The sequence below is a fragment of the Camellia sinensis genome, chromosome 8 (assembly GCF_055761805.1).
Source record: "Camellia sinensis isolate YWXY chromosome 8, ASM5576180v1, whole genome shotgun sequence".
In the NCBI taxonomy this organism is placed as follows: domain Eukaryota; kingdom Viridiplantae; phylum Streptophyta; class Magnoliopsida; order Ericales; family Theaceae; genus Camellia; species Camellia sinensis.
Window position 1 is genome coordinate 176,703,252 of NC_138968.1, and position 24,992 is coordinate 176,728,243.

At 36.3% G+C, this 24,992-nt stretch overlaps 1 protein-coding gene across 4 annotated transcripts; it reads right to left on the reverse strand.

The window, feature by feature from the left end:
• Window positions 1-1,915: 1,915 nt before the first annotated feature.
• LOC114262830 (increased DNA methylation 1) lies at window positions 1,916-23,607 on the reverse strand. 4 transcript variants are annotated; one of them, XM_028203246.2, is made up of 10 exons: window positions 23,388-23,569; window positions 23,249-23,298; window positions 17,438-20,768; window positions 7,658-7,781; window positions 7,318-7,400; window positions 5,920-6,164; window positions 4,006-4,092; window positions 3,343-3,442; window positions 2,630-2,831; window positions 1,916-2,422 (listed from the first exon to the last, which is right to left on the reverse strand). In XM_028203246.2, exons 3-10 carry the CDS (start codon window positions 20,534-20,536, stop codon window positions 2,055-2,057), a joined length of 4,308 nt encoding a protein of 1,435 aa, XP_028059047.2. In that variant the 5' UTR covers window positions 20,537-20,768; window positions 23,249-23,298; window positions 23,388-23,569; the 3' UTR covers window positions 1,916-2,054. The 4 variants fall into 4 exon arrangements, 3 of the variants coding, with proteins under 3 accessions (XP_028059047.2, XP_028059046.2, XP_082740314.1); XR_014338748.1 differs by adding an exon at window positions 4,654-4,778 and having other exon boundaries at window positions 1,994-2,422; window positions 23,249-23,589; XM_028203245.2 differs by having other exon boundaries at window positions 23,249-23,607.
• Between the last annotated feature and the right edge of the window lie 1,385 nt (window positions 23,608-24,992).

Consider the following 24,992-nt stretch of genomic DNA (forward strand, 5'->3'; position numbering starts at 1 on the left):
TTAGACTCCAGATTTGTGTGCGATAGCCAGAGAAATTTGTAAAAATGAAGGGTATGTTTGGTTTGGCTTTGTAGAGTGATTTTGGAAAAAAAAAATTCCAAAAAACTTGTTTGGTTTGTAATTTTTCCAAAACAATTTCCAAAATCATTTTATCTCTCTTACACATCAATCAATCACTTTTTCTCTCACACACATCTATTCAATTACAACAAAATAACAAATCATTTCAAACTTCCAAACTCCAAAACTACTTTTAAAATACACAATCAAACAAACCAAAAAAAATTCTAAACTCTCTCCCTAAAACCATTTTTAAAAACTACTCTCTCAAAACCAAACCAAACATAAATTTCTCTGATATGTTGATTTTCTCTACAATTTCTCTAGCATTAAGATATCCCCTTGAGATATGAAATTTCTCTGAAGTTCCCCTTGTGCCTGTTGATTTTCTCTGGGATAAATTTCTCTATGTAATGGCAAAAGAAATTTGATTTTCTTCTCCTCATCATATGGATTTTCTCTTGCCAAATCACACATTCCCCTTGTGATTTTCTCTAGCCAAATTAACTCGAAATCAATAAACAAAAATGATTCCCAAAAGGGAGTCAGAATCGGAGTTTCACACAACACAACCCCATTATGACATGAAGATAAAGATCTGATTGTAGTAAAATGAATACAATAATAATGGGAAAGAAATAAAAAACACACAGAAATGAAGGAAAAAAAGGTAGATGAGAGATTAAAATTACGTGCAATCCTGCCATTCCATGACAAAGGAAAAGGGTTTGAAGATTGAAGAAGAAGATGAAGAAGAAGATGAAGTCCTCTTGTTCTTGTTGTTGTGGGTCCCATGTGAAAGTGGGTATCGAAATTCGACGAAGATCTGGCCGATGACAGATAAGCTTTTGGAACTGAGAAGAAGGGAATGGTGGTGGTGATCAAAGATGAAGACTCCATATGTGCATCTTCTTTTTCTCAAATTCAATAAGTGGTTGTAAGAAGGGTGGTGAGAGCGAGCCCAGTTGAAGAAGCGAAAGGACTCGGCGCCAAAGTGGGAGCAACTGCGAACGACGCTGTAGACGAGCTCGGAGGTGACTGTGGAAGAGGAGATTCGCATCTTGTTTAGGGTTCACTCCATGTAGATGTTGTAGCGAACGATATTGGAGATGTGGTGGATTGCTGCAAAGTAGAGAGAGAGAGAAAAAAAACCGATTGAAGAGAGAGAAAAGAGACAATGAGAGAGTAGGTATGGGTGTGGGTGTGAGGGACCTTAGGCTATAAAAATAAATATTGCAGACCTCTTTTATTATCAAAAGTTAAACACTGATGTTAGACTAATTATCTCACTCATTTCGACAACATTACATTTTAGTTTAAAATTAAAAAAATTAAAAATCTAATAAATTATACAAAAAGTTAAAGATTTCATTTTTTTTACTTTTTACACATTTTTATTAAAAACTAAAAAATCATCCCAAACATACTAATTTTTTTACCTTATATTTTAACAAAAAAAATCAGTGCGTTACTAAAACAATCTATTTCCAACTGAAACCTTAATCTGATAACAACTTATTATCTGCTCGTTTGGCAATAACTTTTTTAGTTAACTTTTTGACTTTTTTAACTTGAAACTTTTTTAATTGTTTGATATTCTTGTTTGGCTTTTTGACTTTGGAATGGTATATTTTTTGTCTTTTTGCTTATTTTGTCCTTTTGTAATTTTTTGACTTTCTTTTGTCCTTTTGTGATTTTTTAGTTCAAAATGTTTACCAATCAACTCCTATGGAGGATGTATTACTAATTTTCTTTTAAAAACTCTAATTATTGTGAAATAAAGAAAGACATTTTTATTTTTATTTTAATATTATCAACTTTTACTTGGAACAAGCCCAGTCACTAGCTAACATGCTTTTGCCTTTCAACCCTCGTTTATACCGATTCAAATCTTTTATTCAGACTATTATGCCCCATCAATTTTGAACCACCGTTTCCAGATCATAAATATGGCTAATCCTTGAGAGCACCATTTTTTTCAAATATACATAATTTCATTTCTCATTATCCTGCAACATACAGGCTTTCTGCGACTGTTCGTCCAAAGAAAGTTTTCTTTCATCATACATAGCCCCAGATTCTACATGATAAGCCAGTTCCAATTGAGACCCTCCTACCACTGATGCTGGACCTTCACAGGACAGCTTAGAAAAATGTTCATGCAAAGTAGCATCTTCATCTGTGTCTACTTGCATGTTGTTGCTATCACCGTCAGTATGTCCTGTTTCCATTTTAACGGTAACTTCTGTCAGTGAAGGGCTTCCATCTGATTGTCTAGTAAGATCAACAGTGGGCCCTCCTTCGGAGCAAGCACCTGCTTTAGTTGGATTATATCTGCCCGAACGTTCAGGATGACCTGAATCTGTGTTTCCCCAAGAAATTTTAACTTCAGTTCCCCAAAAAATAGAAGAATTTTGAAAATGAAAACTAAAGAAAATTCTCAGAATTGGCTCATTTTTTGTTGACTTTCTTTTTCTGTCCTACCAAACGTTGGAAAATGTGGAAAACAAAAATGAAACGTTTTCTACCAAAGCAAATAGAGTATAAGAATGGGGAAGAAAATGCCCACCTCCTTGTTGACCCGTTGACTGGTTTTCAAAAAGGGGCTTCTTCAGCCATACCGTTCCAGGAAACACCATCAAGTTGATAGTACTCAGGCTTTTCTTCTCATTACATTCCAAGGGTTGGAAGCCAAAACCTTCAGTCCATGTCTCCACTAGACTAGGAATGGCAGATATCACAAGCTTCTCAACCTTGAAAGATTTCAGCATCTAAAACCACGACAGATTTAAACTCGAATATGTAAATAAATAGCTCAAATATATGCAAGAAAAAGCAATTATGAAAATCAAAAGACATAAGATTGTTAGAATGTATGGCATGCCATTTCTCAGTGCAATGGTAAAAGCTTGGATCCTGTCTCCAAGCAAATAATGCCAGAGGTTAGATCTACACCCAATCTACCTCTTCCTACTGACAACTGAGTCACATTGGTGTGACCAAAGTTGAACAACGACCATATTCTATATTGGTTTTGACACAGTGATACGGGGCAAATATTTGAAAAAGATAAATGAATTCGTTCACTTAAAAAAGACATCCACATATACATACATGTGTATTTCACATATTGGTTGGGATCTATGCTAGTACTAGCTATTTTTAATTCTTCTTGTAATGTTTGATAAGAGAATATATTGTAATTTACCAAAATAGAATAAAACCAGTAATTTTTTTTTATTATAAGAGTTTAAGAATGCAGTCCCCTATGGGAAAAATTACCTCTTCCATGGCATTCATGAGGCGCCGACACATTCCCTGGCGCCGATACTTACTGCAAGTTGCAATAAGTGGCATCTCTGCAACTGTTGCTCCATGGATCCTGCATGAAAATTGTTTCTTGAATATAAATTGGTACTACTTGGATTATTGAAAATTCTACAAAATAAAGTTCTAGACAACATCCAGAAAGAAATTTAGCTAAGAGTGGCTGCAATGAAGAACATAACCACATAATTTGAAATAATATAATGAAACATATTAAAAAGTAGCGGGAAAGGTCTGATGCTTCAAGAAAATACATGGTCTCACCAGACCATGGCAAAAACAGAAACCATTTTTGTCAATACGAATTATCTCAGGTGATAGACAATTAAGTAGGATGAACTTCACCATCTTTTTCATTGTATAATTTTAAAAATAACATACAGATTAATATTTATACACAGTTCTCTGACCTACAAAGCACCAAACATTCATATACCAACAAACACCAGCAAGGCTTACTCAAAATACATCCCAAACTCAATTATAAAAGTTCACTTTCATCACAAATGCTCAAACATGAAATCATACGACTATCATGAGACTGATTAAGATTACTAATGGTTTTCATAGAGATTCTGAAAAATAGATAATTACAAGGAAATCACTAATGAAAACTACCTGACTGAAGCAACACACATCATGACGTCATCTTTCACCAAAATCATGGTGTAAAATCCATGGTAGTTCAGACGTGCAAATTCTGATCTGTTAAAACCAAAGGATTAGTTCAGCAGTAAAATTGACAAGCAAACTAAAAACAGTTTGCAATGTAAAAGGAAGGAAAAACAGTTCCAAGGTCAAAGCCTTAATTTAGTCAATAATTAACTTAAAAGTTCAAAGAGGAGGACTAATAAAGTACAAAATTTCCAATAGTCCGAAGATAGACTCAAAATATATATATATATATATATATATATTTATATAAACTAGTGATGTACATAGTATAATATGTTTGCTAAAGCTTATTTTATAGTACAACTTGAGAAGTTGAGGTCAACAGAATTGATTTTTGCTTGCTTGACACTACTATAGAAGTGCAATTGGAATAGGAATTGCAGGGATGGCATGGTTAATTGTGGTGAACTAAACAATATCTGAATTGCTTGAACTTCTATACATTTTAAATTGTTATAATAGAACAAATCATTTATCAGATTAATCAAAATTTACACAGAAACTACAGTAATTTTGGTAGTCCGGTCAAAATAAGAAAAACATCAACTTTGAAGAGAAAAATGTTTCCTGTAATTGTGATTTAAAAAGCACCTTCACATTCCTTCCATCAAATGAGCTTCCCAAGGGCTTCAATGAAAAGCAATTTTATGAATTATCACCAATACCATGTTATAAGTCCACACTCCACCTGTCCAGCAGAAGGACCCCTTTGAAAACTATACCAAAAACACATTGCAAAAGATTTAGGTTGTGTTTGGTGTGGCGTTCTAATCATGACTCCACACTCATATTTGAGTGTGGTGTTTGGATATAACTTACAAAATTTAATTCCACAATCACTATTGAAAACTCGTTCCAGGCGGGGTTTTGAATTTAGAAATTTGGCCTACCCAGTCGTCCTTCCAGACGTTCGGCCGGTTGACTGGAACAGTACTATTCTTTTTTCTTTCTTTTTTTTTTTTTGGAGGGGGGGGGGCAATTGGCACCTGTTATTTTTTATATTTTAAATAAAAAAATATTTTCGGAATTTTTTAAAAAAAATTATGAATTTTGAATAGAATTTTGGGTTGTGTGTTTTGCTATGAGTTGTAAGTTTTTGAATCAAATATAATATGTTACATTAAAAATTCCAAACTCAATTCAGAACTCTTTTCAAAACTCATAATCAAACAAATTTTTCACACTCAAATCATAATTCCAAAACTCACAAACATAAAACACAACACTATTCTCAAATCATAATTCTAAAACTCTACCAAACACTACCTTAATTTTGAATACCATGCTATTATTATATATGCTTGTCAATGTGCAATTTTACACACTTCTCATATTTTAATTGGTGCAAATCTGTTCAAAGTAATTTAAGTTCATATGATGCAACCAAGCGATTTTGACCTTTACTAAAAAGTTAGTTTTTTACATTTTTAGGTTTTTTTTATTTCATTTCAAAAAATTTGTTTCATAAACCCCAAAAAAACCAGAATTAGATTCTAACATGGGTCTGATGAATTCAAGGATAATGCTCGGCCTAATGAATTCACTACAATGAAAGTTTTATCATTGAAGTATTATAAAAACAGAAAGATCTTATTTTTCATAAACAAAATCAGAAAGATCTAGTAAACAAAACAACCACAAGTTGGCATTTATGGATACACAGAATAATATACCAATATAATAAGACCTTTAATAGAGTTTCCAAAAAGAAAAAAGTATAATTGTGGAGACTCAAGAAACAACGGCAAGAATGGTGGAAGAGAGAGAACCATGTAAGCAAATGACACAGAATTCGATGCAAGTGACAACAAATGAACAGAAGAAAATGGGGAATTTTACTAAAAAGAGAGAACTTACCCCCAGTTGTATAATACATGGGGGATCATGTCTATGCCTGTCCTTGGATCCACCATGGGTAGAAAGCATTCCTCCATAATTGTAAGCGCAACAGCCAGCTTACAGTTGCATTCTGCCTTCAAAGCAACTGACTTTTGGACAGAATGAACTTTTTTATCACCATGAATGCATCTCAGAAGTGACCAAGAGAAGCCATCAGAAAGAACATTTACAATCCCGATGCGGGATTGGAGACCAGAGTAAACCTGCATAAAACATTGAGTCATGTTACCTCAAAACCCATAATGAAGAGGTTTGTTTGGACGGACTGGATAAGGGAGATTGTAATCTATCGAACTGTTAGTCTTGGGATACATTGTCTCTGGACTATTTGGTTGGACTGGATTTGTATCCTCTGTTTGTTTAGTCCTAGGATTAGATGTTTGGATTGAATTATTTTTAGTGAATCCAATGTTTGGTTGAATGGACTAGATAATGATAAATGTTCAAAGGACTATTTTACCCTTGTAATTTATAATTTTTATTTAATACATAATTTTAAATTTGTAATCTATAATTCATAATTTAACAACATTAAAAAAATTTAATTTATAAGGCCATAATTTTTAATTGATTATTTTCAATTAAATTAAATTTATAATTTATATTTTTTATTTAATATATAAATTTAATTTTTTAACAACACAAAACAAATTTAATTTATAAGGCCATAATTTTTAATTAAATTTAATTTATAATTTATATTTTTTATTTAATATATAATTTTAAATTAACAACACAAAATAATTTATAAATGTTCAAAATATTATTTTACCCTATTTCAATTGTTTATTAAGTAATAGCATGCGGGTAAAATAGACATTTCACACATTAGTCCCATAGGATACCAATCCCATAGAAATAATCTCATCCCTCCCCCTAGGATACAATAATCCCTCATATGAGGGACTAATAGTTCGGAGGGACTATTAATCCGGAGCCAAAAAATTGAACCAAACAATGGACTACTAGTCTGGATGGACTAATAATCCAATCACATGGAGTAATCCCTCAAAACAAACACACTCAAAGTAGAAATGAAATTAGTATACTTTGAGAACTGGAAGCATCCAAACTAGAATGCTAAATGCGACAAAACTGGCTGTTAGATACAATAACTGCATAAGCTTTTTTTTGGGTCAATAAGTGACATTTATTGAAAAAGGGTACCAAGAGGTGCCGGCCATATACAATAACTGTTTATGTCCAAGTTATTACATATTGCCTTCTCTTCTCTATTATGCCACAACCACATTGGAGTCTGTAAATACCTTCTAAGACCTACACATCAGATGTTCTCTTTCAAATTGTTACGTATCTTTTTAATCAATTGACATTTACGGGAAAATTGTAATTTACCTCTTGACAGCTTTCAGCACAGAACCAGGCATCGGAAGCCACTTCTCGATATGTGCACTGCTGTTTCAGGCATGCCTCATGGTCTGTTTGCATGCAACACAAAAATCAGTAGGAATCCAAAATCTGAGCAAAAGAATCATGAACAAAATAGGAACCCAAAATTAAACAAAGCATTGACTATTTACTGGTAGTAATCAAAGTGTCAATTCCTCCGCCAAAACATTCAACTTCAAATTACAGTGTGACTTGTCCATCACATAAAATATTTTGAAGCATATACAGGCATTCAAGACATGTTTAGCTCAAAATAATCTAGTATGAGTAAGGAGGAGATAATTACATTTCTGCTCACACTGCGAACACTTCAATGCACCAGGTGATTTCAGAGCCTCTTTATCATTAACTAAATCACCACAAATCCGGCAAGTGCATTGTGAGCAATACCAATTGCCTTCAGGCAGTTCCTGAAGAAAGGAAACAAAATTGGGTTAATTCAATTACAGTATCCAAGGCAACATTAGACTCCACAACAAAAACAATAAAAACAGAATCCCAAATAAAGCATAAAAAATGTATTAAACACATAATATACGTGGATGAAATTGTAGGACTACCCCTCCGAATTTTATTAAAAGCATAGTGAATGCATATCTACGCCATACAAGGAAATGCGAGAGAGAGGGGAAGTGTGCCTCTCAAAATGAGCAGATGTATAGTTCTGGAACCAAAAGAAATATTCAGAAGAATGACGATAATTTGATTCCCTTCCTCACAAAAACACCCATGGTTTTCAAAATTGGGATTTTGTGTCAGACCGATTAAGGGGTCTTGTGGATTGATCTTAGGATCGGATTGAGGATCATAAGATTCTATTTTATATTAAAGTAAGGTAAAAACACAAACAAAGGATGATGCCTATTAAAAATAAGGTGAAAAATCACAAACCCAGTGATCCTACTATAACACCGATTCTATTACAATTTGGATCATCTTGTCAATTTAGGGATTTGTGATCCGCTGCTGAACTTATTCCAATTCCAAGAGCTCAGATCGAATTGGTATTGATATACCGATTTGATCCAAGTGCTCTTCCACAATCCAGATCACAATTTTGATAACCACGGAAACACATTAGGAGTAATTCTAGACCGACCAGTTAAATGTAGAACGCAAGAACATCATGCACTTTTAAAACAAAGGATGTATAAAGCAACAATGACACTGAACGAGTGAACAAAAAAATATAGCCTTAGATGTACAAAGGAATATTTGAGTCTCTGAAATCAAACAAATCTCAATCCATTAAGAGCATAAGAACTTCATTCCACAAAATATATTGCAACTATAAAAAAACTCAAATTAAATGAATGTGAAAGTCTTGAAACACAAAACCAAAGATTAACTTATTGCACAAAGAAACATTCCATCAAACCTCATGGTCTGGCAAGTCACTTATCCGATGTTTAGAAGACATCGACATCTCAATATCTTCATCGTCTTCTATGACCAAACCATCCATCATAGGTGAAGCTACGACTACTAGGGCTGCAAACGAGCCGAGCATTGCCTTGCTCGAGCTCGGCTCGGTCAAAATTTAGAGTGTTCAAGCTCGGCTTGAGCTCAAATCGAGCCTAAATAACCAAGCTTGAGCTCAACTCGTTGAGATAAAATGAGACTCTAGCTCGGCTCGTGTGTGCAATGACCAGCCACTTGAATAGCTTTTGTTGTTGGCTTATCCATTTATATAAAGTTTTTGTAACTATTCAAAACTTTCCGAAAGCGATGTGGGAAGCTTTAAGCATTGCAAACATTTTGTGCAAAGTCCATTCACTGTTTGTCACACATCGAAGAGTAAAGGAAGCTTCAACCATTTCCACCCATCATATAAGTGACTTCCATTCTATTGCCTTTATGTCCTTTGAGCATGAGCATTATAATTTATTTGCTGACTTGGGAAATGGGTTACCATTAACTCCTAACAAATATTTTTGTAGAAGTCAGATGTTGCTCAAACAAGTGTAATTAATTAATTAATATATTAATAAAATCGAGTCAAGCTTAATTGAGCCGATCTCACATTAGATCGAGTTCAGCTCGTTTAATTATTGAGCTTGGAAGTATGGCTCAAGCTTGACTCGTTTGGTAATTGAACGAGCTACAACCGGGCCGAGCTTCACGCTGTTCATGAACGGCTCGGTTCGTTTGTAGGCCTAGCGACTACTATGTGGAAGGTATAGCACCTTCTGAGTTAAGTTGGGATTATGTATAGGTATATTTCTAGGGCAACAAAATGGAACTCACATATTCTATTGAAATCACTCTATTGCCTATTGATTTTTTCCCCCTTTTTTTTTTTTTTTTTTTTTTGGGGGGGGGGGGGGGGGGGTAGACTTGTACAAAACTTTGCAAGTATTGATGTGCATAGTAATAAACCCATTATCTGTACACATTCCAATACTATTAATTTATTGGGTGCATAGACAGTTGGGACAAGATAATAGATAAATAATTTGTTCAACAAACCAATTTACCATATGTAACCAATCAATCCGACTCGAGGAATCATTTCGCAGACGATTTTGATATATAATATGTAAAATAAATTGATGTATATTATTGATTGATGTATTACAAGATTGATTTAATTACAATTCCTATACAATCTATATATAGAAGAAAATGTGGTAGTAGGTGTAGTGGAGGTGATAGTGGGTTAGGTGAAGTGGAGTGTGTGGTGAAGTGGAGGTAGGTGAAGTGGAGTGTGTAGTGGAGTAGGTGAAGGTAAAGATGGGAAATTCTAACAGCCCCCCGCAAACTCAAGGAGGAGAGAAACTAACCAACTTGAGTTTGGAGAGAGTAACAAAACAAGAAAATACATAAAAATAAAAAAGGATAGGAGACACTGTATGGTCGTGTCAGACCGTTGGTGAAGACACTGTATGAGGTGTCATAACGTTGTAGAGGACACTGTATGGTGGTGTCAGACCGATGTAGAAGACAGTTTACGGGGTCATGTCGGACCGTTGTAACAGACACTGTTGTGACAGTTTACGGAGTCTTGCTGGACCCTTGTAGAAACTAACCGGAATCAATGTCGGGACAGTTTACAGAGTCTTGTCGGACCCATAAAGGAGCTAACCGAAATTAATGTCGGGACAGTTTACAGAGTCTTGTCGGACCCATAAAGGAGCTAACCGGAATCTATGTCGGGACAGTTTACAGAGTCTTGTCGGACCCATAAAGGAGCTAACCGGAATCAATGTCGGGACAGTTTACAGAGTCTTGTCGGACCCATGTAGAACTAACCGGAATCTATGTCGGGACAGTTTATAGGGTCATGTCGGACCGTTGGAAAAGTTGCACCCTCAAAAGGTGTGCCCAATTTTTCAAAAGGCGTGCCATCAAAAGGCGTGCCCACTTTATCAAAAGATGTGCCATGAAAAGGCGTGCCAGTTTGTCGGGCGTCAAGAGGCGCGCGATGCGCGTGGCTGGCCCTGGCTATTTAAAACAAGGTTGAGGCGAAGGCTGTGCATACTAGTCTGAAACCTCTGAACGCTCGGAGAGCTTGTCTCTGCAAATCTTGAAACACCCGGTAACCAACCTTTCTCTAAAACACTTAGCAACCCAAAAACATGGCCTCTTCTTCCCGTCCAGCTACCCAGAACCTGCTCACGCTCTTTCCAGAACTGAACGAGCCCACAAGAGAAATAACTGGTGCGGTGGCCAGTGAACCTCAACCAAACACCTCTGGTTTTGCTCCATTGAACTTTCCGATACGGTCGGTGGAGCAAAAAATGGCGGTGCAAACTGATATTGAGGCTAATCAGTATACTCTGAAGGCATGTGTGGAAAGCATGACGGCGGTCACAAATTTGTCGAACCGGCTACAGAGTAGGACAAATGAGGTGCAGCATTTAAATTCCCAGCTGGCTCTGCTCCAACGCATGTATAAGGATGCGCGAGCAGAGATAAGCGTGCTAAAGACGAAAAACAAGGAGCTGAAGCGGAAGGCCACCGTGATGTTCCGATTTGGAGGTCCACCATACGCTGTAGTGGAGGAGCAGGGAGGAGGCAACTTGCTTGGTGGTCTAGGAAGCACGGAGGCAACACCGTCAAGGGCCGGCCAGGACGGAGGCAAAAAGAAGAGACCTGCAGTAGAGTAGAGAAGGGAAAAGAAAAATCCCTCCTGGTGGAGTGATTGTTTTTTTTTTTTTTTTTTTTTTTTTTTTTTTTTTTTTTTTTTTTGTGGTTTTGGAGTTGTGGTGGAAAATGGTGATCGGGGTGAGCCCGACATGAATAAAAGGAGTTTGGTGTGCAGTTCTTCGTCCGCTTCTTTTTTTTTTTTTTTAAACTGTTGGTGTTGGGTTGTTGTGGTTGTGGATAATAATAATAATAATAATAAATAGAAAGTGGGCAAAATGATGTGTGTCGCCGGTGCTCAATAAGCTTTACAGCTGTTCAAGGGCGTGGGTTCATATCCCACTCTCAACACCAGAGAATTAATTATTTATCACAGCGGCTTTTGATAACATCCAGGCCAATCTGAGTTGGATCCGTGTGTAAATGGAGAGAGAACAGCATGTGTAAATATGGGACTTTGTTGTTTGAGAGAGAGAGAGAGAGAGGGGACAAGTCACATGCGTTTTTTTTTTTTTTTTTTTTTTTTTCATCAAACCCACTAGAATTGGATGCTCCATCAAAGCAAACAGCATATCACTTTCCTGAGACGAAGATGCTGAGCCAACAGAAAATGGAACTCCGCCAACATATATCATGATTCTGATCGATTTTAGAGAGAGAAAGCTGCAGACGAAGAACAGAGATTTACAAGGACAAGGAGAGAGATCCGAGCCACGTGTCGATGCAGGCGACATGGAATCCGTGGCCGCACGGAGGAAGCAAGCGGCACTCGCCGAGCTTGGAGTTGGCGGAGGAGGAGTAGGTGCTGCGGCGGAGCCAGGCGCATCGGGCCACGGCAATGAAGCCGACGACGCAGATTAGGGCGCAGAGTAGGGCGGCGAGGATGACGACGAAGTCCGACTCGACGGCTACGGCCTCCGGGGGTTGCGCCGCCGCAGTGGCGTTTTGGTGGTTGCTGATGACCTCCAAACATTGAACAAAAATTTACAGTCTATTGTTGGTGCAGACAACCCGGTTTTGATGTCTGCCGCTGAACAGATTTTCAGTGCCGGTGGGAAGAGGATGAGGCCAGCTTTGGTGTTACTAGTGTCAAGAGCAACAGCAGAAATTGCAGGCTTGACGGAACTTACCAAAGAACATAGGCGCTTGGCAGAGATTATTGAGATGATCCATACTGCAAGCTTGATTCATGATGACGTATTAGATGAAAGTGACATGCGCAGAGGAAAAGAAGCTGTTCACCAACTTTTTGGTACAAGAGTGGCTGAGGAAGAGGAAGATGAAGATGAGCTGAACCCGCCGAGGTATGGAGGTTTTGCTCTGGCGAGGTATGTGTAAACAAAAATCTTAGCGGACTAGGTTGAGGTCCGGCGTCCGGCGTCCGGCGGGCGGCTAAGGTGAGATTACCGCCCGCCGGGGAAGCGAAAATAGTAGGTTCTAAACCTGCTCTGATACCATGTAAAATAAATTGATGTATATTATTGATTGATGTATTACAAGATTGATTTAATTACAATTCCTATACAATCTATATATAGAAGAAAATGTGGTAGTAGGTGTAGTGGAGGTGATAGTGGGTTAGGTGAAGTGGAGTGTGTGGTGAAGTGGAGGTAGGTGAAGTGGAGTGTGTAGTGGAGTAGGTGAAGGTAAAGATGGGAAATTCTAACATAATACAAGTTGGTCGGCTGCAGTTGCGAAGTTCTTAATTCGTTTTTTTTTTTTTTTTTTTATCAACAACAAAGGACTTTATTGATAAATCAAAAAAGGAAGCGAGGATGAAGTATCTTTTTGCAAAAGGAAAATGAGAATACAAAGAACAAAATCCTAATAAAATAATCACAAGCAAAAGCCTACATATCACATACCGCCAACCAATCTCTAGCTAACAAAAAAAAAAAGTGGGACCCCCTTACATAGAGAATTTCCCGAAACCCAAAAAAAAAGTTAAGTGGCAAATATTATCCCACAAACAATCCACCTCCCGGAACTTATCTTCAAACAACCTCGCATTTATTTCCATCCATAAAACCCAAAAATCGGTCAAGTGTTGATCTTGTAAAATGTTTAACCATTAAACCCAAAACAACCGAAATAATTAAATACATTAAATTACATACGTGCCATAATCTCATTGGTTGGTCATATTACATTTTATCGCTTCCCAGGGTTTATCCGCACGCTATCTTTTTTCTTTGGAAAGCTTTTAAAAATAGGACAAGTCATTAATACATTGTCAAAAGTAGGTTGCCTATCCCAAACCATAGAGAACCTTTCAAGAGATAGAGACTACACGCCTTTTGTAATTATGAGACACGGGTTTACACTTCTCTCACTCATTTAAACTCCTCTCTCAGACTCACTCCTCAGACACAGATTACACATCTCTTATGAACTACAGAGAACAAAAGTGCCAAATCTATCACCTTCTTGCTTCTCTTTTCCATACCAAGGCAGTGATAACGTCTTTTTTGTTGTTGTTGTTGCTGCTGATAAATCCAAGGCAGTGATAACAATATTGATTCATTGAATAAAGTACTAAATAGCTCTTAGAAACTAAACTAACTAAATAATTGGAAAGAAAGAATTAAGCCACCCAAAAAGAAAAACTATACAAACAAAGGACTCAAAATCCAGCAGTACCAGTGCTATTTGTTGTTGTTGTTGCTGATAAATCCAAGGCAGTGATAACAATATTGATTCATTGAATAAAGTACTAAATAGCTCTTAGAAACTAAACTAACTAAATAATTGGAAAGAAAGAATTATGTCACCCAAAAAGAAAAACTATACAAAGGTCTCAAAATCCAGCAGTACCAGTGTTATTAAAGGCGATAGACGCACCAAGGCGCCAAGGTCTCCTAGGGCCAAGGCTCAAGGCGCAAAGCGAGACGTAGGCTTCAATGAAGTGAGGCGCACCTTGTATGGAAAAAAAAATATAATTTAATATAAGTAAATAATTTAGGATTCAACATAAATAAAATGAAATGTTAAACATTTAGTGCCTTTTGGAAATTAGGAATTAGGTCTAATTTTTCTTCTATCATTGATTTGGGGTTGAACACCCGATGTATTAGCATCTGTAATAAGAGTAGGAATCATCTGTAGCTGTACCATATTAAATCAATGGTCAGATTTTAAACAAAACCAATTAAAACAATAACAAAAAAAAGCCCTCAAGACGTAAGCCTTGGGCCAATCAGATGCCTTATCACAATCGTCTGACCTAGAACACTACAAGGCACAAACCTTGGGCTTGGATGGGACTTGGGCCTAGGCGTGCCTTATTGAAGTCACCTGGCCTAGAACACTACAAGGCGCAAACCTTAGGCCTGGATGGGACTTGGGCCTAGGCGCATGCCTAGGCGCGCCTTTACTAACACTGAGCAATACCATATAACAACTCTAATAACAATTAAAGAAGTTAGCAAGCAACAAACAATATAGGTTTTTCATATTAAGGGTAAGTTTGGCAACATCAAATAGTAACCAAAAAACCAAAAAGTCATTAAAAAAGTCAAAAGCTAAAAAACTATACAGAAAAATCAAAAATTCCCTTTCCTCACTATTTTTTGCACTTTTTTTTGCAAGGAGACAAAAAAATATATCAAACATACTAATTTTTTTCACATCATATTTTAGTCAAAAAATCAAAAAGTTACTAAAACAGCCAATTCCTAAACCAACCCGAAGAGTTAAGGCGCACACCTTAGTTGCTCAAAAAAGGAGCGGGAGCGGGAGCGTGGCCATTTAGAAGAGTCATAGGTGGGAGCACTTATGTATTATTTTTATTGTTAATATTTTTAATTTATCTATATAATTTTTATTTTTATTTTTAATTGACATATATATATGTTATAAATGAAAAAAAAGTATAAAAAGTATTTGTTCAAATATTCTAATTATATACTTTTATTAGATTGTTTTTTTAAAAAATAAATTTTTTATTTTATTTATTCTCTTGAAAAAATAAAATAAATTTATTTTGTTAAAATTGTCAAGAGAGAGAAGAAGAAGAAAGAAGAAGAAGAAGAAGAAAAAGAAGGCAGAGAGAAGAGGAGGAGAAGGAGATCGATCAACAAAGAAGAAGAGTCGATCGATCGAGAGAGGAGACGAGCCTGATCAATCAAGTGAGGAGGCAAGATCAATCGATCTAGAGAAGATGAGTCACGAGATCAAGATTGAGAGAAGAAGGACAAACAGATCGAGAGGGACGGAGAGAAGAAGACAAAGAGATCGAGATCGAGCGTGAGGATGAGGATGAGGATGAGAGATCAAGATCACGATCAGTTCCTTCTCACATCATATTAGCATTTCTCTCGCATCATACTCGCAATTCTTCTTCGATTCTTCCTCAAAAGTGCAACATCACACTTCTGACTGAGATTCGTGAGCAACTTCAACGAGGCGCGCACACACAATATATATATATTATGTGTGTGTGTTTTAAAAGTAAGAACACCAAAACTCATGAAAGAAAAAAGGGAATGAGTAAAAAATGCAAGGATGATGAATCCTTCAAATCAAATCAAACAGTAAGAATACAAAATAAACCTAGAAAACCAAACAAGTGGTGCCCTATAAGGCTTCTCAACAAGGCTAAAAATGACTATGAGAAAAGGTGCAAGCCATTGTCTTCCTCTTCACAAATATGTCAACAGAGAAAGAACAATTCTGCACTCTCCGTCAACAGACGATTATAATACCACTGCGTGACTTTGCATCCATGCTGCAACATCTTTCAATGGCATTAATAATTAAATTTACTAAACAATGGACCTTGCTCTAATAAGAGAAAAAAAGAAATAAAAATAAGTGATGGCTTGAAATGGCATGTAGATAAAACACAAATCCAAATACTCTCTAGAACTTTCCAACATCCAGGGAACTAAAACTCTAAAGTTTATTACATTTAAGGATACTTAAAAATATCATAAATTCTAAGCAAGAATGAACTTTGTGTTAGCTGGCCATGTTTACCATACGTTGTGCATGTGCACCCCATTACACTAGGCTCATCACCCCAATATACAAGTTGTGGAGATGTGCTGACAAGGCATGCCATGTGCACAGACACCCATGACCTGATTTGCAAAATTATCTGGTGTACGATGATTTTTTATAGGCATGTTCAATGTACAGATTGTGATTGAATCAGCTCATTAACGAAAGACCCATCAGGAAAGTATAAAACATTTTTGACTTTTCATTGCAGGCGTTACAAAAGCCCTGGATTTTATCCATGCATAGATTCTTGATTTCTGACCCTCATGTTATTCTAGGATAATATATATATATATTTGCATAAATGTTATTCTAGGATAATATTGCTGCGAAGAAGGATATGTCAATAATTTAAGTCTTCTCAACTCCTTTCCCGTGTTGGTTGGCTGTGAGCTTCAGATGCTGGATTGCTTGATCGAATCGACATTCCTCTATGCAACATAGGAGAATCAGTTGAAGCCTTGCTGCTTGCATGACATATATATATATCACTCAAATTCACTGACAAAACGTCTGTCAGCACCGGTGACAAAAAAGCAATTTCTTTCTGGTCAGGTTGGGGTTGGTGTTCAGTGTCAATCTCTCTTCGTTCATTCAACCAGACATAGCTAGAGATTGAGTGCGAACAGCAAACTAGTTGACTATACCTTCAGTCAATATAGCAAGCCAAGTTAACACATGAAATCATCCTTCGCAGCGTAGGCCCAAGCCAACTAGATATTTGTTGGAGTAACATATATTTCCAGTGTTCAAAAGGAAACTCCAAATAAATTTTGCAACATTAATGTGGCAAATTGAAACTAAATAGTATCAAAGGCAAAGCACCAAAATATGAACATAGAGCATAATGCAGACCCCTGGTACATTTAATAACAACAGATAGAGAAGAAACTAAGCAAATATTACTACCGGAAGAAACAACCAAATAATTCAAGAAACCAAACTGGGAGAAGAGCTGTAAAGCAAGCAAAAGACAAACCTGTGCATACAAGCATGCCTGATGAAAAGTGGATGGACAGTTATCACAGCATATCAACTCACCCCCATCGCCACATAGACCACAACTGTCATCATTCTGATCAATTTCCTCAACTAGAACAGGTCGAGTGGCATTTTTCCTGGCCTTGTATTCAGCTGACCAAGCCTTAAACTGGCATAAAGCGAATGGCTTACCAGACTCCATGACAAGATTCAAACAAGGACGGTTTAACTTGAAACCGGCATGAATCTTGAACTCAGAAACAGAAAGCACCTTATTACAACATTTACATAAGATACCATCTCGAGTAACCAAGCCATCTTTGACCACAGCATCATCCTTTGTATTTCGAAACTGAATCACTTCATTAAGAGAAACAACCCCAGAATCAATCAACCAGGACAATACTGTTCTTACACCAAAGATGGACCGTTTCCATTCCATGTGCTTTCCCCCCTTACCCAGGCTCCTAGGAAGCAACCGGCAACTGCCTTTTTGGCTCTTGTGTTTTCTCAGAGCTTCTGATTTGAGGGATTTCATTTTTTGAGTAGATTGTTCGGTAGTGGATCTGAAGGCTTTGTTTGTTATGACAGCTGAAATCAAAAGATCATCATCCTTAAGCTGGCATGTAATTGATCTCTTCTCTTCATATTCACTTTGAGTTTCAGGTTTTCCTAATTTGATGTCTTGCCTCAAAGTTTCGGGATCCATAGAGTAACACTTTATATGCATAGAGACTTCATCAGTGATATTTTCAGAGTTGAACTCCTTAGAATGCTCACTATCATGAGAAATATGGTTCGATTTCCTAAAACTTTGAGAACTGTGATGAAACTTTCTAATTTTTGACTGTTTCTTCCCACTATGGCATTGAGAAGAGGACAACTTGTTGCAACTTCTATCATTTCTTACATTAGTAGCTACAAAACACTCCTGGACTTCTCCAGAATCTGACCGAATGTGATTCTCATTAATGATGTGTCCTTCAGCCTTGGAAGTTGACGGACCTAACAAATCATTTTGACATAATGTGGACAGTTTGATTTCAGATATCTTTTTTGATTTCTTGGGTGCCTTCCTTTTCAAGCTAGCATCTGCTACAGAAGATGCATCATTCATCTCAAATTTTGAAGCTTTAATGCACTGCCTACTAACCTTTCCAACAACCTCAGAATGTCGCATGACCTCTGTACCATCCACATCCACCAATTGGCTATCTTCAACAAGAGGTGGTCTGCATGGAACACTATCTAAATGAGTACTCCATGGCACATGAGTCCTATCTTGGTCATTCAATTGATCCAGACCATCGTTTCTGCAGTTTAGATGGTCGTCATTCAGGGACCCCTTCGACTGCCTTGCCCCCTTATCCATAATATTTCCACTGAAACCTTCACCCCCTTCTGAAGAACCCATTGATACAGTTTTGTCAACTTCCAAAGCCATTATATTTGCATCTCCAGATGTGACTGGAACTTCAAACAGGCAACTACTGGAATGGTCACAAGTGCCATCTGCCACACAAACTTGTAAAGAACTCAGATCCTGTCCGCTTATTTTGTTCTCAGAGATTTCCCTTTGTTGAGTTCTTGTCCCACTGACGATATCTCTGGAGCTTGTGCACTTTTCATCATGCAAGTAAACCGGTACTCCCTTTAGATCTGTTGCTGTTTCCCTGTGCAACTGTCCAATGTCTGCAGAAATTCCATTACCACATTTTTCATTGTAGTCACAGTAATTCCCTTCAGAATTTGTCAATGCACTTTCCCTGACAAAAGAAGAATCACAAAGCTGATCTGACGAATGTCTCTCAGATTGGCTTCCCATACCATCCACATTTTCCAAGGGCAAAACAACATCTTTTGTGGATGTATCAATCACAAAAGTTCTCCTAGTTTTGACTACCTTTCCTTCTCTTAGCGTGCCAAGTTTCTTGTCAATAAACACCATATCCGCAAAGGGATCAAGAAGACACCACTGATGTGCCAGTGCAGCAGTAGTTTCTGAATTATTCATTTCTTCCTCAATTTTTAAAAATGTATTAGACAGATCAGACCAGAAATCAGTCATATCAGTCCATTGCTTACCATCTTGCTGTGCAACTTTTAAACCGGAAAACAAAGTCTGACCACATAGGTTCCAAGCTCTACGAAACTCACGAACCGGTCTTCCTCCTTGAGGTGAGAAATAAATAAATTCCCCATTAACCTTATTGTCTCTTGTACGCCTCCCAATCTCCCATCCTGCTGCTTTAAGCAAGTTCTGGATCTGGTTCCGTAGAAGAGGACGGGGATCCTTCGTAGAATCACTATTCGATGATATTTTAACTACTGAGGGTTCATGAATATTGGATGGCTTCATTCTTTCCTTAGGGCATTTAAGTGATGCAGACTTATTTGCAACAGCAGCAGATGGACTTGTAACCAAAAGCTTGGTTGCAAAGCTCTCCTGAGAAACAGGGGAAGCAATAGCTTTACTTGCACTTACTTCCTTCTCATCACTTCCATCCAAGCTTGGAAGCCTACACTTAGAAACTTCCCTGTCACCCACACCACTTCCAGAATTTGTTTCAGCATGTCGTTTGAGCAGATAGCAACTAGAATTAACACCCTGACTGGATGATTCAACTAAACGACATGTTACAGCCTGACAAACAAATTGTGAAACTGGTTGGGGCATTCCAGTAGCAACTCCTTTCAAGGGAGCCGATGAATTCAAAATCCTTCCAGAATAAGGTCGAGAGTAAGAAAGGTCATCAACTGATAACTTCATTCGCTTAATATTCACATCATGGTCATTCTTCAACAAGGCACGTTCTTCTGAGAAATACCCCGGTCCAGATTTCTCTCTTGAATCCTCCTTTAAATTACAAGAATCTACCTGACTGGTTATGGCTGAGTTTTCATTGTTTGAGAAAAGGGACACATCTGTCTGCTTACTGTAATCACATTCAAAATTAATAACTCCGGTAACAAGACACTTCTTGCTAGTTCTGCCATGGTCATTTCCAAAGAACACTTCTGTAAAAATACGATGCTCGTTAATTGACCCCTCAAAACCATCATCATGCAAACCCTCAATTTCCTTGTTGAATAACATCTTTACCAACTTATTGCAGTATTTCACCAACGCAGTTTTCCTTGCTTTGTTCTATTCAGTGAACATAGGCACCAAAAGGCCGATTATACCTCTGAGTGAAAAAAAAATTCACGTTTTAACGACTTTGGGGAACTGGAAATTTCCAATTGCAAATCAATGTATAGAAAAGAAAAGGAGAAATTCCACCAAAGCAGAGCTCCAAGGACAAACCAGCCGATAGTTGTCAAAACATCTGCAACCACAATAAATAAATAAAAGCAAAAAATAAAATAAATATAACCAGAAAAAAAAATTATATTTCTTCCCAGCTTGCATAAGTGCTAAAGCTCTTCAGAGTCGAAGGCAATGTGCATTTTACTTATAAACAATTCCTTAAACCACCCTCTAGTCTAGTCCACAATATAACTCTCGAATACTTGCCACAATATATTATGAAACAAAGGGAAACAAGATCATGCCCATTTCCAAGTATCAAAATACGAATTAACAAATGTGTGTTATGAAGCATCAACGCTCCAAAATAAGTGCCGTACTGGAGTTAGACATAGCGGCAACATGTACGGGACACGCAAGCTAGCATGTCCCTTTATTTAATTATTTTGTTTTTAGGGGACATGCTAGGGACAAGCCAATTAGTTCCCCTCTTTTTTAGTGTTTTTTATAGATGTTGGATGTTAAATGTTTATTACATTTTGCTTAAATTTAAATAATTAATAGATCATCCATAAAAAATAAAAATAAAAATAAAAAAGAGAGCTTAATAGAGAAGATAACCAAAACTGCACTTGTTTTGGCATTGTCGAATGACCTAGCAAAAACAAATCATTCAAATTACAGTAAAGTTACTAAACAAGACATGCACTATTGAGGCATGAATAATTTGATCGCTACTCATTTAGAAAGTCATAGAAGTGTAAACATTTTTGCTGAGTTGGAAACTTGATTGAATTATGGTATCTTTGATTATACTTAAGTTCAGCTAAATCATGTTTCAATATTTTGCCCTCATATCTACACAAAATTAATACTATTATATATATATATATATGGAATTATATTAAAGAGGGTGTCACTCATAGATGTAATGATAATGAAGAATGACAGGATCACCATAAGTATAGATGCTAAGGGGAGGAGAAGACCTAAGTTGACATGGGAGGCAGTAGTGAAAATATATTAATTTAACTAAGCATGTAGCCCTTGATAAGATTGAATGGAGAAAAAGGATTCGTGTAGCCAACTTTGAGACACAAGGTTTAGTTTAGTTTGGTTTGTCACCCACCACTAGACATCATTAAAAAAATAAAAATGAAAAAAAGAAGATACAAAATAGCAAAACCATATGTCCTTCCCAAAATGTAACTCTCCTATAAAATCCACCAACAAAAAGAAGATTCACAAAACTCCTTCAACCAAAAATGTGTAAATCAAAGTAAAGAAAGCTAGAGTATTTGTAAATCTTTAAAGGTTCGGGATTTCTTTCTCTCCAAACACACCACAGATATGAGTTGCTCTCCATGCCTTCTTCACCCCCTTCACACCAACCTATATTCCCAACAATCATAAAGCTAAAATATAAAAGCTGACATCACCCAACTCACACCAAATATAGAAAACAATAAGTTTTATCAGTCCCTGGAAACATCACAAGGGATCTACAGGTGACCAACCAACTCCTTCACTCCTGCGCACATGCACCATCATTTAAGCAAAAGGAAACCTCTCTTACCCAAATTATCAATAGTAAGAATAGCATCTAAAGTCGTCTTCGTCTAAACAAACAAAAAAAAAGAAAAAAGTTTGGTGGGGATCCTCAATTTCCAAACTGACTTGTCAACCTCCTAATATGTTTCTTTATTTTCTTTAAGTTGCACGATAAAATTGGAAAATTTGCTGTATATAAAGATGCATCCTCCTAAACCAAAAAACATATGTTTGTATGCTGTCCACAATTCAGTTGAAAAGAGAGCACCAAAACTTCAAGTTCACACTATTCCACTATTACCATTAAAAAAAAAAGAAAAAAGATAAAAGATAAAAGAAAAAAAAAAGCTACAATTAAAACACACGAGAAAAAGAAAACAGTAAAAGCAGTTAGATAAGTAGCAAAACATCCATTTTTTTCCCGTTAACATCTCTGGTATGCTCTTCTCCAAATGGAACTTTAAATCATTTATGCAAACCACTGCAGACACCCCAATTGCTGCCCAATTAAATAAATGTAGAAAAAGAAAAAAAATTAATGTTCAAAATTGCAAAACTGCACAATGCATGACACAGAACTGAATAGACCAAGATCCAAAATGAGAATCATGGAAATTTGAATGCCCCACAAATAGGATTACAAAGAGAGAGAGAGAGAGAGAGAAGCTAAATTGCCATCAAATAATCTACAGAATTCACATATGATGAAGTAATTGATTTGAAAAAGTTACATAGATAGAGAGAAACCATTTATCCGAGAAAAAAAACCACAAGAACACAGAACAAAGGAAAACCCCAAATCCAGTAAGAATTTATCAAACCACATCCTCAAACATTCCATAGAAATTCGAAACTGAGAAACCCATAAACAAGACGATTTCAAAACACATGCATTTTGCACATCAAAAAACAAAAACAAAAAAAAAATTGAAACCTTCAGATGAACAATGAAGCTCTAGAACTACATTTCCACCATTTCACTGGCATGAAATTCGCAGAAAATCTCACCTTAGCAATGCATTTGCCGACGAGCAGCCGCAAGAGATTAGGGCTTGGACCTGAAATTAGGGTTTGAGAGCTCAAGCGTTACGAGAGGTATAGAGAGATTAGAGAGAATCTGGCAGATATAGCAGAAAAAAGGGGCCACCTTTGGCTTCATCACTATCACACCTCACACCACGCTAGTATATATACAAGCAATTGAGATGTAGATAGAGAAAGAGAGCGCGCTTTGGAAAACCCGGATAGTGCTCCAAGTATACAACAGATGGCAAACTCCACTCTCTCTCTCTCTCTCTCTCTCTACACCAGCTCCCTCCTCTCTCTCTCTACCTCCATGTGAGTAAAATGACATTTACAATATGTCTATTATCCCACCACTCTTGTCTCTTTGTTATTTTTTCACCAATTCTTCAAATTTTTTTTTAATTCCATGTAAAATTAGACACAATTTTATAACTAATTGTTTAATTTTGTCATTAGACTCTTCGGTACATTTATAAAATATTTCATTTATAAACCCGTGTTTTATTTCAATGTTTTAAAAGGGATATTTTTTGTTTGTGTTTTTATTTTCTTTCTTTCTTTTTTATGTTTTTTAAAATGGTGTTTTCAAAACAAACAATGAAAACTTGGGAATTATTTTTTATGTTTGTGAGAAGTAGTTTATAAAAAATCAAAAATAACTCTTTCATGGTTTCAAAAAAAGTGAGTTCTTTTTTTGAAAAAAAAAATAACAGAAAGTAGAAACACAATTATGTCTTTGATTTTTTCTCCTTTATTATTGTGTTGTTTAATGAGCAAAAGAGTAATCTTTGTTCATTTGTTTTATTGGATTAATTATTCTTTTCCTTTCTTTTTGTTTGTTTTTTACTTCTTTCGATGATAAATGGATGGATCTTTGGAAGGCCCGAATGTGTTAATCATGTAAACTTTCTAGGATATAAATGCATACAGATTATACACTGGGTACCTTTTTCTGTTGTTTGGGGGACCATAGAAACAGAGGACGAAGATGGAAAAGTTTTCACTGGATTTAAGTTTTTAACCGACAAACTATGAAAACGACAATTGTTTTTTCAGTTGTCAATGTTGCGAAATACGAAACAACCAACGGTATTAACGGCCTATACCAGTTCACTTTTGTTTTACTAGCCGTGTACTTTGCTCGTTTAATTAGGAAAGATTTATGATTTTTAAATTACCTTAATTAGTGTGTGATATTTTATTTTAAGTGTAATTTAAGAATTATAAAATTTTCATGATTATTTTTATAAAAAAAAATTCATAATACCTAACATTGCTGTAATAAAAAATATGATCATTATTAACACGTAAATACAAATCTTTTTGGTGTTTATTATGTCACGACACAATTGCATTAAAATATAACTACATCCCATACATGCACCAGTACACAATTCGCCACGTGCTTTATTTGATGTATGGAAATGATATGTAATTTGCCGCGTGCCTGAGTCTAATTGCTGTTACTGCTAAATGTAAGTCAATAGTAATCCACTGATAAGACTCATGTTAACCAGTGGTTATTCTTAACTGGGTTTGCTATGTTGTTCCTAATTTGGTACCTCTTTGAACTTAATCTACATTTTTAAGTGATGTTTTTTCTTTTTATGTTTGTGAATCTTCAATCAAACTCGATGGAATAGCAGATTGCAGACAGGCAATGAAGAATGTGAGAAGTGAAAATTTTCAGTTTCAGTGTAGAGGTCACCAACAATGAAACAAGCAA